Here is a 14,780-nt window from a genome sequence, read left to right as displayed (position 1 = left end):
ACAAAGAATGCTGAGTTGCATCCAAAGAACACCATACCTACTGTGAAGCATGGGGGTGGAAACATCATGCTTTGGGGCTGTTTTTCTGCAAAGGGACCAGGACGACTGATCCGTGTAAAGGAAAGAATGAATGGGGTCATGTATCGTGAGATTTTGAGTGAAAACCTCCTTCCCTCAGCAAGGGCATTGAAGATGAAACGTGGCTGGGTCTTTCAGCATGACAATGATCCCAAACACACCGCCCGGGCAACAAAGGAGTGGCTTCGTAAGAAGCATTTCAAGGTCCTGGAGTGGCCTAGCCAGTCTCCAGATCTCAACCCCATAGAAAATCTTTGGAGGGAGTTGAAAGTCTGTGTTGCCCAGCGACAGCCCCAAAACATCACTGCTCTAGAGGAGATCTGCATGGAGGAATGGGCCAAAATACCAGCAACAGTGTGTGAAAACCTTGTGAAGACTTACAGAAAACGTTTGACCTTTGTCATTGCCAACAAAGGGTATATAACAAAGTATTGAGAAACTTTTGTTATTGACCAAATACTTATTTTCCACCATAATTTGCAAATAAATTCATAAAAAATCCTACAATGTGATTTTCTGGAGAAAAAAAATCTAATTTTGTCTGTCATAGTTGACGTGCACCTATGATGAAAATTACAGGTCTCTCTCATATTTTTAAGTGGGAGAACTTCCACAATTGGTGGCTGACTAAATACTTTTTTCCCCACTGTATACTCAGATACACAAAATACATCTGGTTTCAGATCTAGAAGATTCTCCTCTTCAATAGTAATATCATAAATTCTGACCAGTAACTTACCTAGGGTGAAAGGTCACTGATCCATCATTAAAATGTATAGGATGGTCCATAGAGATGTCACTCTTCATGGACAGATGACTGGGTACTGGAGAGACTGATCTCCGAATTTGGTTGGAGATTCTGGAAAACATAATAAATCCCCATGAAACTACATTTTAAAATATTTCAAAACTATATTTCAATAGATAAAATACATTACATGAAGCAATAAAATATATGCCATTACATAAAGCAAAAAACATACACTGAGTATACAAAACATTAAGAACACCTTCCTAATATTGAGTTGCACCTCCCCTCTCTTTTGCCCTCAGAACAGCCTCAACTCGTCGGGGCATGGACTCTACAAGGTGTCGAAAGCGTCCCACAGTGATGCTGGCCCATGTTGACTCCAATGCGTCCCACAGTTGTGTCAAAATGGCTGGATGTCCTTTGGGTAGTGGACCACTCTTGATACACACAGGAAACTTTTGAGCGTGAACAACCCAGCAGCGTTGCAGTTCTTGACAAAAACCTGTGTGCTTGGTACCTACTACCATACCCCGTTCAAAGACACTTAAATATTTTGTCTTGCCTATTCACCATCTGAATGGCACATTTACACAATCCATGTCTCAAGGCTTAAAAATCCTTCTTTAACCTGTCTGCTCTCCTTCATCTACACTGATTGAAGTTGATTTAACAAGTTACATAAATAAGAGATCATATCTTTCACCTGGATTCACCTTATCAATCTATGTCATGGAAAAAGCAGGTGTTCATAATGTTTTGTACACTCAGTGTATTAAAATATGACATAAACAACTAATTATAAGCAGATGCTTTATAGTATATGCTCAGATACACAAAATACATCTTGTTTCAGATCTTGAAGATTCTCATCTTCAATAGTAATATGATACATTTTTACCTAGGGTCAAAGGTCACTGGTCCATCACTAAAATGTATAGGATGATCCATAGAGAAGTCACTCTTCATGGACAGATGACTGGGTACTGGAGAGACTGATCTCAGAGTTTGGTTGGAGATTCTGGAAAACATAATAAATCCCCATGAAACTACATTTTAAAATATATCAAAACTATATTTCAAGAGAAAAAATACATTACATGAAGCAATAAAATATATGCCATTACATAAAGCAAAAAACTTACACTGATTATACAAAACATTAAGAACACCTTCCTAATATTGAGTTTCACCTCCCCTCTCTTTTTCCCTCAGAACAGCCTCAACTCGTCGGGGCATGGACTCTACAATTAAACCTCCACTTTGTCACTGATTGGGTGTCGTCGGGTGAGGTCGTCGGGTAAGCTTGGCTTTATACATAGTTTGGGCTTTGTCGAGTAAGGCTTAAACTATGTATTTAGATTGTAGTTAGGTATTGTAGGTAGTTATCGTGGGTTGTTGTATGTAATTATTGTAGGTTAGTATTGTATTCGGCTGAGCCCGGTGTAGCACGAAGCTAGCTGGCTAATCCACTACCTAGCGGGTAGCTACTGGAAACTATTAGCATCGGTATAGTTGTTTCACGCCTGAGTACCTGTAATTATGCCAGCTGGCTGCCTACAATAATTACATACAATATTTGCCTACCATTCAGCTGTTTTCTAACCTCATCGTCTGAACCGTTAACGTTAGGTAGCAAGTGGCTACTGTGCTTGAAATTTAGCTAGCTTGTTGCTACCTGGATAGCAACTAGTAAACAATAGCTGGAACGTCCTGGCGAACAGACGCGAACTGGCTGAGTCAATTCAGTGGCTAGCTTTGCACTTGGCTAGCTAACAGTAGCTGCTAGGGGTAAGTCATAACCTACATTTGTGTTTTAATTTTACATATTGGTAGCTAGAGTCGTTCAAGGAATTCGGGACATGGGTGACTAGTTAACGTTAGTTTTGCTCTCTCTCTGAAAGCAATGGCTAGCTAGTATGCTAACTATTCTAGCTAACTAACTGGCTGAATAAGTTGACGACGGACTCGCTCAAGCTGTCGGGACTAACACACAACGTTAGACACGGACACGAATGATCTGCTTGGCGTGTTGACACACTGGTGGTTTGTTGTGGCCGAGTATTGGTGCTAAACCGTGTTGTTGGAGTCCGGCATGCTAGCTGGCTGTGGCGTCTTATGACTAGGTGCCCTGGACGATTTTCACGGAAGAATACTGTACCTAGTTAGCTAAATGAATAAACTAAGTTAGTCTATTCCTAGAAACATTGATCCGCTGTAGTTTACAACAATTATAGTTTCTGAGGTGGAAGTTGGGAGAGTTATATTTGGGTGTTGTGGTGAGGGAGGCCCCGCTCTCTCCTTTCCCAGATGTTTAGTTCATTTCATTCCGATCTCCTTTGCATTATTGTAGCCATTTTCTGCAGCCTGTCAACTATGCCTCTGCCTATCCCTGTTCTCTCCTCTCCGCACAGGCTATACAAACGCCTCACACCGCGTGGCTGCTGCCTCTCTAACCTGGTGGTCCCTGCACGCACCACCCATGTGGAGTTCCAGGTCTCAGGCAGCCTCTGGAACTGCCGTTCTGCTGCCAACAAGGCAGAGTTCATCTCAGCCTATGCTACCCTCCAGTCCCTCGACTTCTTGGCGCTGACGGAAACATGGATTACCACTGAAAACACTGCTACTCCTACTGCTCTCTCCTCATCTGACCATGTCTTCTCGCATACCCCGAGAGCATCTAGTCAGCGGGGTGGTGGCACAGGAATCCTCATCTCTTCCAAATGGACATTCTCTATTTTTCCCCTGACCCATCTGTCTATCTCCTCATTTGAATTCCATGCTGTCACAGTCACTAGCCCATTTAAGCTTAATATCCTTGTCATCTATCGCCCTCCAGGTTCCCTTGGAGAGTTCATCAATGAGCTTGACGCCTTGATAAGTTCCTTTCCTGAGGACGGCTCACCCCTCACAGTTCTGGGGGACTTCAACCTCCCTACGTCTAACTTTGACTCATTTCTCTCTGCCTCCTTCTTTCCACTCCTCTCCTCTTTTGACCTCACCCTCTCACCATCCCCCCCTACTCACAAGGCAGGCAATACGCTTGACCTCATCTTTACTAGATGCTGTTCTTCTACTAATCTCACTGCAACTCCCCTCCATGTCTCCGACCACTACTTTGTATCCTTTTCTCTCTCGCTCTCCTCCAACACTACTCACTCTGCCCCTACTCAGATGGTAATGCACCATTGCAACCTTCGCTCTCTCTCTCCCGCTACTCTCTCCTCTTCCATCCTATCATCTCTTCCCTCTGCTCAAACCTTCTCCCTCCAATCTCCTGATTCTGCCTCCTCAATCCTCCTCTCCTCCCTTTCTGCCACCTTTGACTCTCTATGTCCCCTATCCTCCCGGCCGGCTCGGTCCTCCCCTCCAGCTCCGTGGCTTGATGACTCATTGCGAGCTCACAGAACAGGGCTCCGGGCAGCCGAGCGGAAATGGAGGAAAACTAGACTCCCTGCGGACCTGGCATCTTTTCACTCCCTCCTCCCTACATTTTCTTCATCTGTTTCTGCTGCCAAGACCACTTTCTACCACTCTAAATTCCAAGCATCTGCCTCTAACCCTAGGAAGCTCTTTGCCACCTTCTCCTCCCTGCTGAATCCCCCCCCCCCCTCCTCCCTCTCTGTGGATGACTTCGTCAACCATTTTGAAAAGAAGGTTGACGACATCCGATCCTCGTTTGTTAAGTCAAATGACACTGCTGGTCCTGCTCACACTGCCCTACCCTATGCTTTGACTTCTTTCTCCCCTCTCTCTCCAGATAAAATCTTGCGACTAGTGACTGCAGGCTGCCCAACAACCTGCCCGCTTGACCCCAACCCCTCCTCTCTTCTCCAGACCATCTCTGGTGACCTTCTCCCTTACCTCACCTCGCTGATCAACTCATCCTTGACCGCTGACTATGTCCCTTCCGTCTTCAAGAGAGCGAGAGTTGCACCCCTTCTCAAAAAACCAACACTCGATCCCTCTGATGTCAACAACTACAGACCAGTATCCCTTCTTTCTTTTCTCTCCAAAACTATTGAGCGTGCCGTCTTTAGCCAACTCTCTTGCTATCTCTCTCAGAATGACCTTCTTGATCCAAACCAGTCAGGTTTCAAGACTGGTCATTCAACTGAGACTGCTCTTCTCTGTGTCACGGAGGCTCTCCGCACTGCTAAAGCTAACTCTCTCTCCTCTGCTCTTGTCCTTCTAGACCTGTCTGCTGCCTTTGATACTGTGAACCATCAGATCCTCCTCTCCACCCTCTCCGAGCTGGGCATCTCCGGCGCGGCTCACTCTTGGATTGCGTCCTACCTGACCGGTCGCTCCTACCAAGTGGCGTGGCGAGAAGCTGTCTCCGCCCCACGTGCTCTCACCACTGGTGTCCCCCAGGGCTCAGTTCTAGGCCCTCTCCTATTCTCGCTATACACCAAGTCACTTGGCTCTGTCATATCCTCACATGGCCTCTCCTATCATTGCTACGCAGACGACACACAACTAAACTCCTCCTTTCCCACTTCTGATAACCAGGTGGCGAATTGCATCTCTGCATGTCTGGCAGACATATCAGTATGGATGACGGATCACCACCTCAAGCTGAACCTTGGCAAGTTGGAGCTGCTCTTCCTCCCGGGGAAGGACTACCCGTTCCATGATCTCGCCATCACGGTTGACAACTCCGTTGTGTCCTCCTCCCAGAGTGTGAAGAGCCTTGGCGTGACCCTGGACAATACCCTGTCGTTCTCCGCTAACATCAAGGCGGTGACCCGATCCTGTAGGTTATTGCTCTACAACATTCAGAGAGTACGACCCTGCCTTACACAGGAAGCGGCACAGGTCCTAATCCAGGCACTTGTCATCTCCCGTCTGGATTACTGCAAGTCGCTGTTGGCTGGGCTCCCTGCCTGTGCCATTAAACCCCTACAACTCATCCAGAATGCCGCAGCCCGTCTGGTGTTCAACCTTCCCAAGTTCTCTCACGTCACCCCGCTCCTCCGCACACTACACTGGCTTCCAATTGAAGCTCGCATCTGCTACAAGACCATGGTGCTTGCCTACGGAGCTGTGAGGGGAACGGCACCTCCGTACCTTCAGGCTCTGATCAGTCCCTACACCCAAACGAGGGCATTGCGTTCATCCACCTCTGGCCTGCTGGCTCCCCTACCTCTGCTGAAGCACAGTTCCCGCTCAGCCCAGTCAAAACTGTTCGCTGCTCTGGCACCCCAATGCTGGAACAAGCTCCCTCACGACGCCAGGACAGCGGAGTCACTCACCACCTTCCGGAGACATTTGAAACCCCACCTCTTTAAGGAACACCTGGGATAGGATAAAGTAATCCTTCTACCCCCCCTTACCCCACCCCAAAGAAAGAAAGAGAAAAAAAAACATATTGTAAAGTGGTTATCCCACTGGCTATAAGGTGAATGCACCAATTTGTAAGTCGCTCTGGATAAGAGCGTCTGCTAAATGACGTAAATGTAAATGTAAATGTACAAGGTGTTGAAAGCGTCCCACAGGGATGCTGGCCCATGTTGACTCCAATGCGTCCCACATTTGTTTCAAAATGGCTGGATGTCCTTTGGGTAGTGGACCACTCTTGATACACACAGGAAACTTTTGAGCGTGAACAACCCAGCAGCGTTGCAGTTCTTGACAAACACCTGTGTGCCTGGTACCTACTACCATACCCCGTTCAAAGACACTTCAATATTTTGTCTTGCCTATTCACCATCTGAATGGCACATTTACACAATCCATGTCTCAATTGTCTCAAGGCTTAAAAATCATTCATTAACCTGTCTCCTCCCCTTCATCTACACTGATTGAAGTTGATTTAACAACTTACATAAATAAGAGATCATATCTTTCACCTGGATTCACCTTATCAATCTATGTCATGGAAAAAGCAGGTGTTCATAATGTTTTCTACACTCAGTGTATTAAAATATATGACATAAACAAATAATTATAAGCAGATGCTTTACAGTATATAGTCAGATACACAAAATACATCTTGTTTCAGATCTTGAAGATTCTCATCTTCAATAATAATATGATACATTTTTACCTAGGGTCAAAGGTCACTGGTCCATTACTAAAATGGATAGGATGATCCATAGAGAAGTCACTCTTCATGGACAGATGACTGGGTACTGGAGAGGCTGATCTCCGAATTTGGTTGGAGATTCAGGAAAACATAATAAATCCCCATGAAACTACATTTTAAAATATATCAAAACTATATTTCAATAGATAAAATACATTACATGAAGCAATAAAATATATGCCATTACATAAAGCAAAAAACATACACTGAGTATACAAAACATTAAGAACACCTTCCTAATATTGAGTTTCACCTCCCCTCTCTTTTTCCCTCAGAACAGCCTCAACTCGTCGGGGCATGGACTCTACAATTAAACCTCCATTTTGTCACTGATTGGGTGTCGTCGGGTGAGGTCGTCGGGTAAGCTTGGCTTTATACATAGTTTGGGCTTTGTCGAGTAAGGCTTAAACTATGTATTTAGATTGTAGTTAGGTATTGTAGGTAGTTATCGTGGGTTGTTGTATGTAATTATTGTAGGTTAGTATTGTATTCGGCTGAGCCCGGTGTAGCACGAAGCTAGGTGGCTAATCCACTACCTAGCGGGTAGCTACTGGAAACTATTAGCAACGGTATAGTTGTTTCACGCCTGAGTGCCTGTAATTACGCCAGCTGGCTGCCTACAATAATTACATACAATATTTGCCTACCATTCAGCTGTTTTCTAACCTCATTGTCTGAACCGTTAACGTTAGGTAGTAAGTGGCTACTGTGCTTGAAATTTAGCTAGCTTGTTGCTACCTGGATAGCAACTAGTAAACAATAGCTGGAATGTCCTGGCGAACAGACGCGAACTGGCTGAGTCAAATCAGTGGCTAGCTTTGCACTTGGCTAGCTAACAGTAGCTGCTAGGGGTAAGTCATAACCTACATTTGTGTTTTAATTTTACATATTGGTAGCTAGAGTCGTCCAAGGAATTCGGGACATGGGTGACTAGTTAACGTTAGTTTTGCTCTCTCTGTGTGTTCGTGCCGTGAAAGGAGGGGTTTCTTCTTTGTCTGAAAGCAATGGCTAGCTAGTATGCTAACTATTCTAGCTAACTAACTGGCTGAATAAGTTGACGACGGACTCGCTCAAGCTGTCGGGACTAACACACAACGTTAGACACGGACACGAACGATCTGCTTGGCGTGTTGACACACTGGTGATTTGTTGTGGCCGAGTATTGGTGCTAAACCGTGATGTTGGAGTCCGGCATGCTGGCTGGCTGTGGCGTCTTATGACTAGGTGCCCTGGACGATTTTCACGGAAGAATACTGTACCTAGTTAGCTAGCTGAATAAACGAAGTTAGTCTATTCCTAGAAACATTGAACCGCTGTAGTTTACAACAATTATAGTTTCTGTGGTGGAAGTTGGGAGAGTTATATTTGGGTGTTGTGGTGAGGGAGGCCCCGCTCTCTCCTTTCCCAGATGTTTAGTTCATTTCATTCCGATCTCCTTTGCATTATTGTAGCCATTTTCTGCAGCCTGTCAACTATGCCTCTGTCTATCCCTGTTCTCTCCTCTCCGCACAGGCTATACAAACGCCTCACACCGCGTGGCTGCTGCCTCTCTAACCTGGTGGTCCCTGCACGCACCACCCACGTGGAGTTCCAGGTCTCAGGCAGCCTCTGGAACTGCCGTTCTGCTGCCAACAAGGCAGAGTTCATCTCAGCCTATGCTACCCTCCAGTCCCTCGACTTCTTGGCGCTGACGGAAACATGGAATACCACTGAAAACACTGCTACTCCTACTGCTCTCTCCTCAGCTGACCATATGTTCTCGCATACCCCGAGAGCATCTCGTGGTGGCACAGGAATCCTCATCTCTCCCAAATGGACATTCTCTATTTTCCCCCTGACCCATCTGTCTATCTCCTCATTTGAATTCCATGCTGTCACAGTCACTAGCCCATTTAAGCTTAATATCCTTGTCATCTATCGCCCTCCAGGTTCCCTTGGAGAGTTCATCAATGAGCTTGACGCCTTGATAAGTTCCTTTCCTGAGGATGGCTCACCCCTCACAGTTCTGGGGGACTTCAACCTCCCTACGTCTAACTTTGACTCATTTCTCTCTGCCTCCTTCTTTCCACTCCTCTCCTCTTTTGACCTCACCCTCTCACCATCCCCCCCTACTCACAAGGCAGGCAATACGCTTGACCTCATCTTTACTAGATGCTGTTCTTCTACTAATCTCACTGCAACTCCCCTCCATGTCTCCGACCACTACTTTGTATCCTTTTCTCTCTCGCTCTCCTCCAACACTACTCACTCTGCCCCTACTCAGATGGTAATGCGCCGTTGCAACCGTCGCTCTCTCTCTCCCGCTACTCTCTCCTCTTCCATCCTATCATCTCTTCCCTCTGCTCAATCCTTCTCCCTCCAATCTCCTGATTCTGCCTCCTCAATCCTCCTCTCCTCCCTTTCTGCATCCTTTGACTCTCTATGTCCCCTATCATCCCGGCCGCTTCGGTCCTCCCCTCCAGCTCCGTGGCTTGATGACTCATTGCGAGCTCACAGAACAGGGCTCCGGGCAGCCGAGCGGAAATGGAGGAAAACTAGACTCCCTGCGGACCTGGCATCTTTTCACTCCCTCCTCTCTACATTTTCTTCATCTGTTTCTGCTGCTAAGGCCACTTTCTACCACTCTAAATTCCAAGCATCTGCCTCTAACCCTAGGAAGCTCTTTGCCACCTTCTCCTCCCTGCTGAATCCTCCTCCCCCCCTCCTCCCTCTCTGTGGATGACTTCGTCAACCATTTTGAAAAGAAGGTTGACGACATCCGATCCTCGTTTGTTAAGTCAAATGACACTGCTGGTCCTGCTCACACTGCCCTACCCTATGCTTTGACTTCTTTCTCCCCTCTCTCTCCAGATAAAATCTTGCGACTTGTGACGGCCGGCCGCCCAACAACCTGCCCGCTTGACCCTATCGCCTCCTCTCTTCTCCAGACCATCTCCGGTGACCTTCTCCCTTACCTCACCTCGCTGATCAACTCATCCTTGACCGCTGGCTATGTCCCTTCCGTCTTCAAGAGAGCGAGAGTTGCACCCTTTCTCAAAAAACCAACACTCGATCCCTCTGATGTCAACAACTACAGACCAGTATCCCTTCTTTCTTTTCTCTCCAAAACTATTGTGCGTGCCGTCTTTAGCCAACTCTCTTGCTATCTCTCTCAGAATGACCTTCTTGATCCAAACCAGTCAGGTTTCAAGACTGGTCATTCAACTGAGACTGCTCTTCTCTGTGTCACGGAGGCTCTCCGCACTGCTAAAGCTAACTCTCTCTCCTCTGCTCTTGTCCTTCTAGACCTGTCTGCTGCCTTTGATACTGTGAACCATCAGATCCTCCTCTCCACCCTCTCCGAGCTGGGCATCTCCGGCGCGGCTCACTCTTGGATTGCGTCCTACCTGACCGGTCGCTCCTACCAAGTGGTGTGGCGAGAAGCTGTCTCCGCACCACGTGCTCTCACCACTGGTGTCCCCCAGGGCTCAGTTCTATGCCCTCTCCTATTCTCGCTATACACCAAGTCACTTGGCTCTGTCATATCCTCACATGGCCTCTCCTATCATTGCTACGCAGACGACACGCAACTAATCTTCTCCTTTCCCCCTTCTGATAACCAGGTGGCGAATCGCATCTCTGCATGTCTGGCAGACATATCAGTATGGATGACGGATCACCACCTCAAGCTGAACCTTGGCAAGACGGAGCTGCTCTTCCTCCCAGGGAAGGACTGCCCGTTCCATGATCTCGCCATCACGGTTGACAACTCCGTTGTGTCCTCCTCCCAGAGTGCGAAGAGCCTTGGCGTGACCCTGGACAACACCCTGTCGTTCTCCGCTAACATCAAGGCGGTGACCTGATCCTGTAGGTTCATGCTCTACAACATTCGGAGAGTACGACCCTGCCTTACACAGGAAGCGGCACAGGTCCTAATCCAGGCACTTGTCATCTCCCGTCTGGATTACTGCAACTCGCTGTTGGCTGGGCTCCCTGCCTGTGCCATTAAACCCCTACAACTCATCCAGAATGCCGCAGCCCGTCTGGTGTTCAACCTTCCCAAGTTCTCTCACGTCACCCCGCTCCTCCGCACACTACACTGGCTTCCAGTTGAAGCTCGCATCTGCTACAAGACCATGGTGCTTGCCTACGGAGCTGTGAGGGGAACGGCACCTCCGTACCTTCAGGCTCTGATCAGTCCCTACACCCAAACGAGGGCATTGCGTTCATCCACCTCTGACCTGCTGGCTCCCCTACCTCTGCTGAAGCACAGTTCCCGCTCAGCCCAGTCAAAACTGTTCGCTGCTCTGGCTCAGGTATCAACTGGTGATTAGGATTGTTAGATGAACCCACTAAGTTCCTGATGAACTCAACTGGTGAGCCTCTTTAGCAGCTAGTTCCATGGACACACTGATTTCAATGTCCTTTGCCGAGGTCAGATGACTTTCAGTCAACAGTCTCTTTTGTGTAGCTTCACTCCGTAGCCCACATACTAGTCTGTCTCTAATGATGTCATTTAGAACAGCATTAAACTCACAGTGTTCTTGTAGTTTCTTTAATGCAGCAGCAAACATTGTTACTGATTCTCCCTCTTCCTGATGTCTCCTGTGGAACCTGAACCTTTCAGCATTAACTAGTGGTTCTGGTGAAAAATGTCCTTTAAGTATCTCCACAATATCCCCATACGTCTTATTACCTGTTCTGTCTGGCTGTAGCAGGCTACCTAGTAAATTACATGTCTTTGGCCCCATTACACTAAAACATGGAGGCACAATGTTGTCTGACAACCTGACAACTCTTTCTTAGCTTAACTCCACGACTCAATACTTTGATCAAACTGTCCAATATTTCCAACAATTCCAATAATTGTTCATTTCTCAATAAGCTCCTGATTGTCACTCACTTCAATATTGTCCTCAACCACAGCAATATTTTCCTTAGTCACATGATCTTCATTCACTTCACTCACTGACGTTTCCTCCTAAGTTCGCTCATTTAGCAGTTTTAATTAAAAGGTTATTCTTCACAGTTGAATAAATGTCCTTTCCTTCAATCAATGTATATTCCTCCCTTTTAATCAAGTTGTTTTCCCACTCCGACGTCCGTCTCCAGTCCTTTTCTGCAGTCCATGACGATGTTAACTCTCTTTCTTAGCTAGCTGGACTATGCACTTGCCTCTGCTATCAATACACTGTGCTAACATTAGCCTAGACTGGACCACAGAAAATAACAGTTTTAAACAGTTGTAAAAACCCACTTCTTCCAGACAGAATAGTTCCTGTAGATTCAGACTTACTCATCACCAATCTTTTGTTATGTCTCGTGGGTTTCATAACCACGTCTGTATAACAATTCAATAATGATGAGACAGGAGACAGGAATCAGTTCAACCATTTATCTGGAACGTGATCATCTCAACACATACAAACCCCCATGATGCTCTGCAGCACAACCCCAATATACAACAAATACATAGATAAGTAAATGGACACAAAACAAAACTCATAGAGGAATTTAAATGTTCAGTTGTAGAAAGTAGGGCCATGGGATAGGGTCAGAAAGGTCAGTATGTTTGATAACTGGTTACAGAGGTGACATAACAAGCATAAGGTCCATTATAACACAGTGAAGTAGAGGTGGAAGCTAAAAGCAGACATGGACAGTGAGACGGTGTGAGGAGGTCAGGGGTGAAACACTAGATCAGGACAGGTAGAAATGGCAGGGCTGGAAATAGACACAGAGACACATTCTGATCATGGCTCAGACCTGACCTGAGACACCCAAACAGAAGATGCCATAGCAAAGTCCTGTCCAGTAGGCTATATGGGATTTCCTTTCATCAAAATACAACACATGGAAATGTGTCCAGTGTGTGTGTCTCCAGTGTGTGTGTGTGTCCAGTGTGTTTGTGTGTGTCCAGTGTGTGTGTGTGTGTGTGTGTGTGTGTGTGTGTGTGTGTGTGTGTGTGTGTGTCCAGTGTATGTGTCAGGTGTGTGTGTCCAATGTGTATGTGTGTGGGTCCAGTGTGTGTGTGTGTGTCCAGTGTGTGTGTGTCCAGCATATGTGTGTGTGTCCAGTGTGTGCGTCCAGTGTGTGTGTGTGTTTGTGTGTGTCCAGTGTGTGTGAGTGTGTGTGTCCAGTGTGTGTGTCCAGTGTGTGTGAGTGTGTGTGTGTAAGTGTGTGTGAGTGTGTGTGTGTAAGTGTGTATGTGTGTGTGTCCAGTGTGTGTGAGTGTGTGTGTCCAGTGTGTGTGTCCAGGGTGTGTGTGTGTCCAGTGTGTGTGTGTGTGTGTGTGTGTCCAGTGTGTGTGTGTGTGTGTGTGTGTGTGTGTGTGTGTGTGTGTGTGTGTGTGTGTGTGTGTGTGTGTGTGTGTGTGTGTCCAGTGTGTGTGTGTGTCCTGTGTGTGTGTGTGTGTCCAGGTGTATGTGTGTCCAGTGTGTGTGTGTGTCCAGTGTGTGTGTATGTGTGTGTGTGTGTGTCAGGTGTGTGTGTGTCCAGTGTGTATGTGTGTGTGTCGTGTGTGTGTCCAGTGTGTATGTGTGTGTGTCGTGTGTGTGTGTGTCCAGTGTGTATCTGTGTGGGTCCAGTGTGAGTGTGTCCTGTGTGTGTGTGCGTGTCAGTTTGTGTGTGTGTGTGTGTCCAATGTGTGTGTGTGTGTGTGTCCAGTGTGTGTGAGTGTGTGTGTCCATTGTGTGTGTGTGTGTGTGTGTGTGTGTCCAGTGTGTGTGTCCTGTGTGTGTGTGTGTCAGGTGTGTGTGTGTGTGTCCAGTGTGTGTGTGTCATTTGTGTGTGTTTCCAGTGTGTATGTGTGTGTGTCCTGTGTGTGTGTGTTTGTCCAGTGTGTGTGTGTGTGTGTGTGTGTCCTCTGTGTGTGTGTCGTGTGTGTGTGTCCAGTGTGTATCTGTGTGGGTCCAGTGTGAGTGTGTCCTGTGTGTGTGTGCGTGTCAGTTTGTGTGTGTGTGTGTGTCCAATGTGTGTGTGTGTGTGTGTCCAGTGTGTGTGAGTGTGTGTGTCCATTGTGTGTGTGTGTGTGTGTGTGTGTCCAGTGTGTGTGTCCAGTGTGTGCGTGTGTCAGGTGTGTGTGTGTGTGTGTCCAGTGTGTGTGAGTGTGTGTGTCCAGTGTGTGTGTGTGTCCAGTGTGTGTGTCCTGTGTGTGTGTGTCAGGTGTGTGTGTGTCCAGTGTGTGTGTGTTCAGTGTGTGTGTGTGTGTCCTGTGTTTGTGTTTCCAGTGTGTATGTGTGTGTGTCCTGTGTGTGTGTGTTTGTCCAGTGTGTGTGTGTGTGTGTGTGTGTCCTCTGTGTGTGTGTGTGTGTGTGTGTCCAGTGTGTGTGTGTCCAGTGTGTGTGTGTTCAGTGTGTGTGTGTGTGTCCAATGTGTGTGTGTGTGTGTCCAGAGTGTGTGTGTGTCCATTGTGTGAGTGTGTCCAGTGTGTGGGTGTGTTTGTCCAGTGTGTGTCCAGTGTGTGTGTGTGTGTGTGTGTGATCAGTGTGTCTATCCTGTATGTGTGTGTGTGTGTGTGTGTGTGTACAGTGTGTGTGTATCAAGTGTGTTTGTGTGTCCAGTGTGTGTCAGTGTGTGTCCTGTGTGTGTGTGTGTGTGTGTGTCCAGTGTGTGTGTGTGTCCAGTGTTTGTGTGTGTCCATTGTGTGTGTATGTCCAGTGTGTCAGTGTGTGTGTGTGTCCAGTGTGTGTGTGTGTGTCCAGTGTGTGTGTGTGTCCAGTGTGTGTGTTTGTGTCCAGTGTGTGTGTCTAGTGTGTGTGTGTGTCCAGTGGGTGTGTGTGTGTGTGTCAGTGTTACCATGGTTATTATTTACAGGGACACTGAGGAGTCAACATCAACCCAAAACCCTGGATAGAGGAGCTCAGTGAATGTGGAGTGGAATGTGTT

At 47.0% G+C, this 14,780-nt stretch overlaps 2 protein-coding genes across 2 annotated transcripts in view; both read right to left on the bottom strand.

The window, feature by feature from the left end:
• Positions 1–1,054: 1,054 nt before the first annotated feature.
• Positions 1,055–14,780, bottom strand: part of LOC311121180 (uncharacterized protein) — a 36,069-nt gene continuing 22,343 nt past the window's right edge. Inside the window, exons 5-6 of the mRNA XM_084195702.1 lie at positions 1,728–1,847; positions 1,055–1,266 (exon numbers count right to left, since the gene is read on the bottom strand). Of these exons, the coding sequence (XP_084051828.1) occupies positions 1,230–1,266; positions 1,728–1,847 (157 nt within the window). The 3' untranslated portion in view covers positions 1,055–1,229. The remainder of the gene's footprint in view (positions 1,267–1,727; positions 1,848–14,780) is intronic.
• Positions 11,625–14,780, bottom strand: part of LOC311121178 (NACHT, LRR and PYD domains-containing protein 3-like) — a gene marked incomplete at its 3' end in the record, with an annotated part of 15,169 nt that continues 12,013 nt past the window's right edge. Inside the window, exon 9 of the mRNA XM_084195700.1 lies at positions 11,625–11,648. Within this exon, the coding sequence (XP_084051826.1) occupies positions 11,625–11,648 (24 nt within the window). The remainder of the gene's footprint in view (positions 11,649–14,780) is intronic.

This window comes from Coregonus lavaretus (assembly GCF_964263955.1).
Source record: "Coregonus lavaretus genome assembly, contig: HAP1_SCAFFOLD_1683, whole genome shotgun sequence".
Taxonomy (NCBI): domain Eukaryota; kingdom Metazoa; phylum Chordata; class Actinopteri; order Salmoniformes; family Salmonidae; genus Coregonus; species Coregonus lavaretus.
This window is presented reverse-complemented; position numbering and strand designations above follow the sequence as displayed.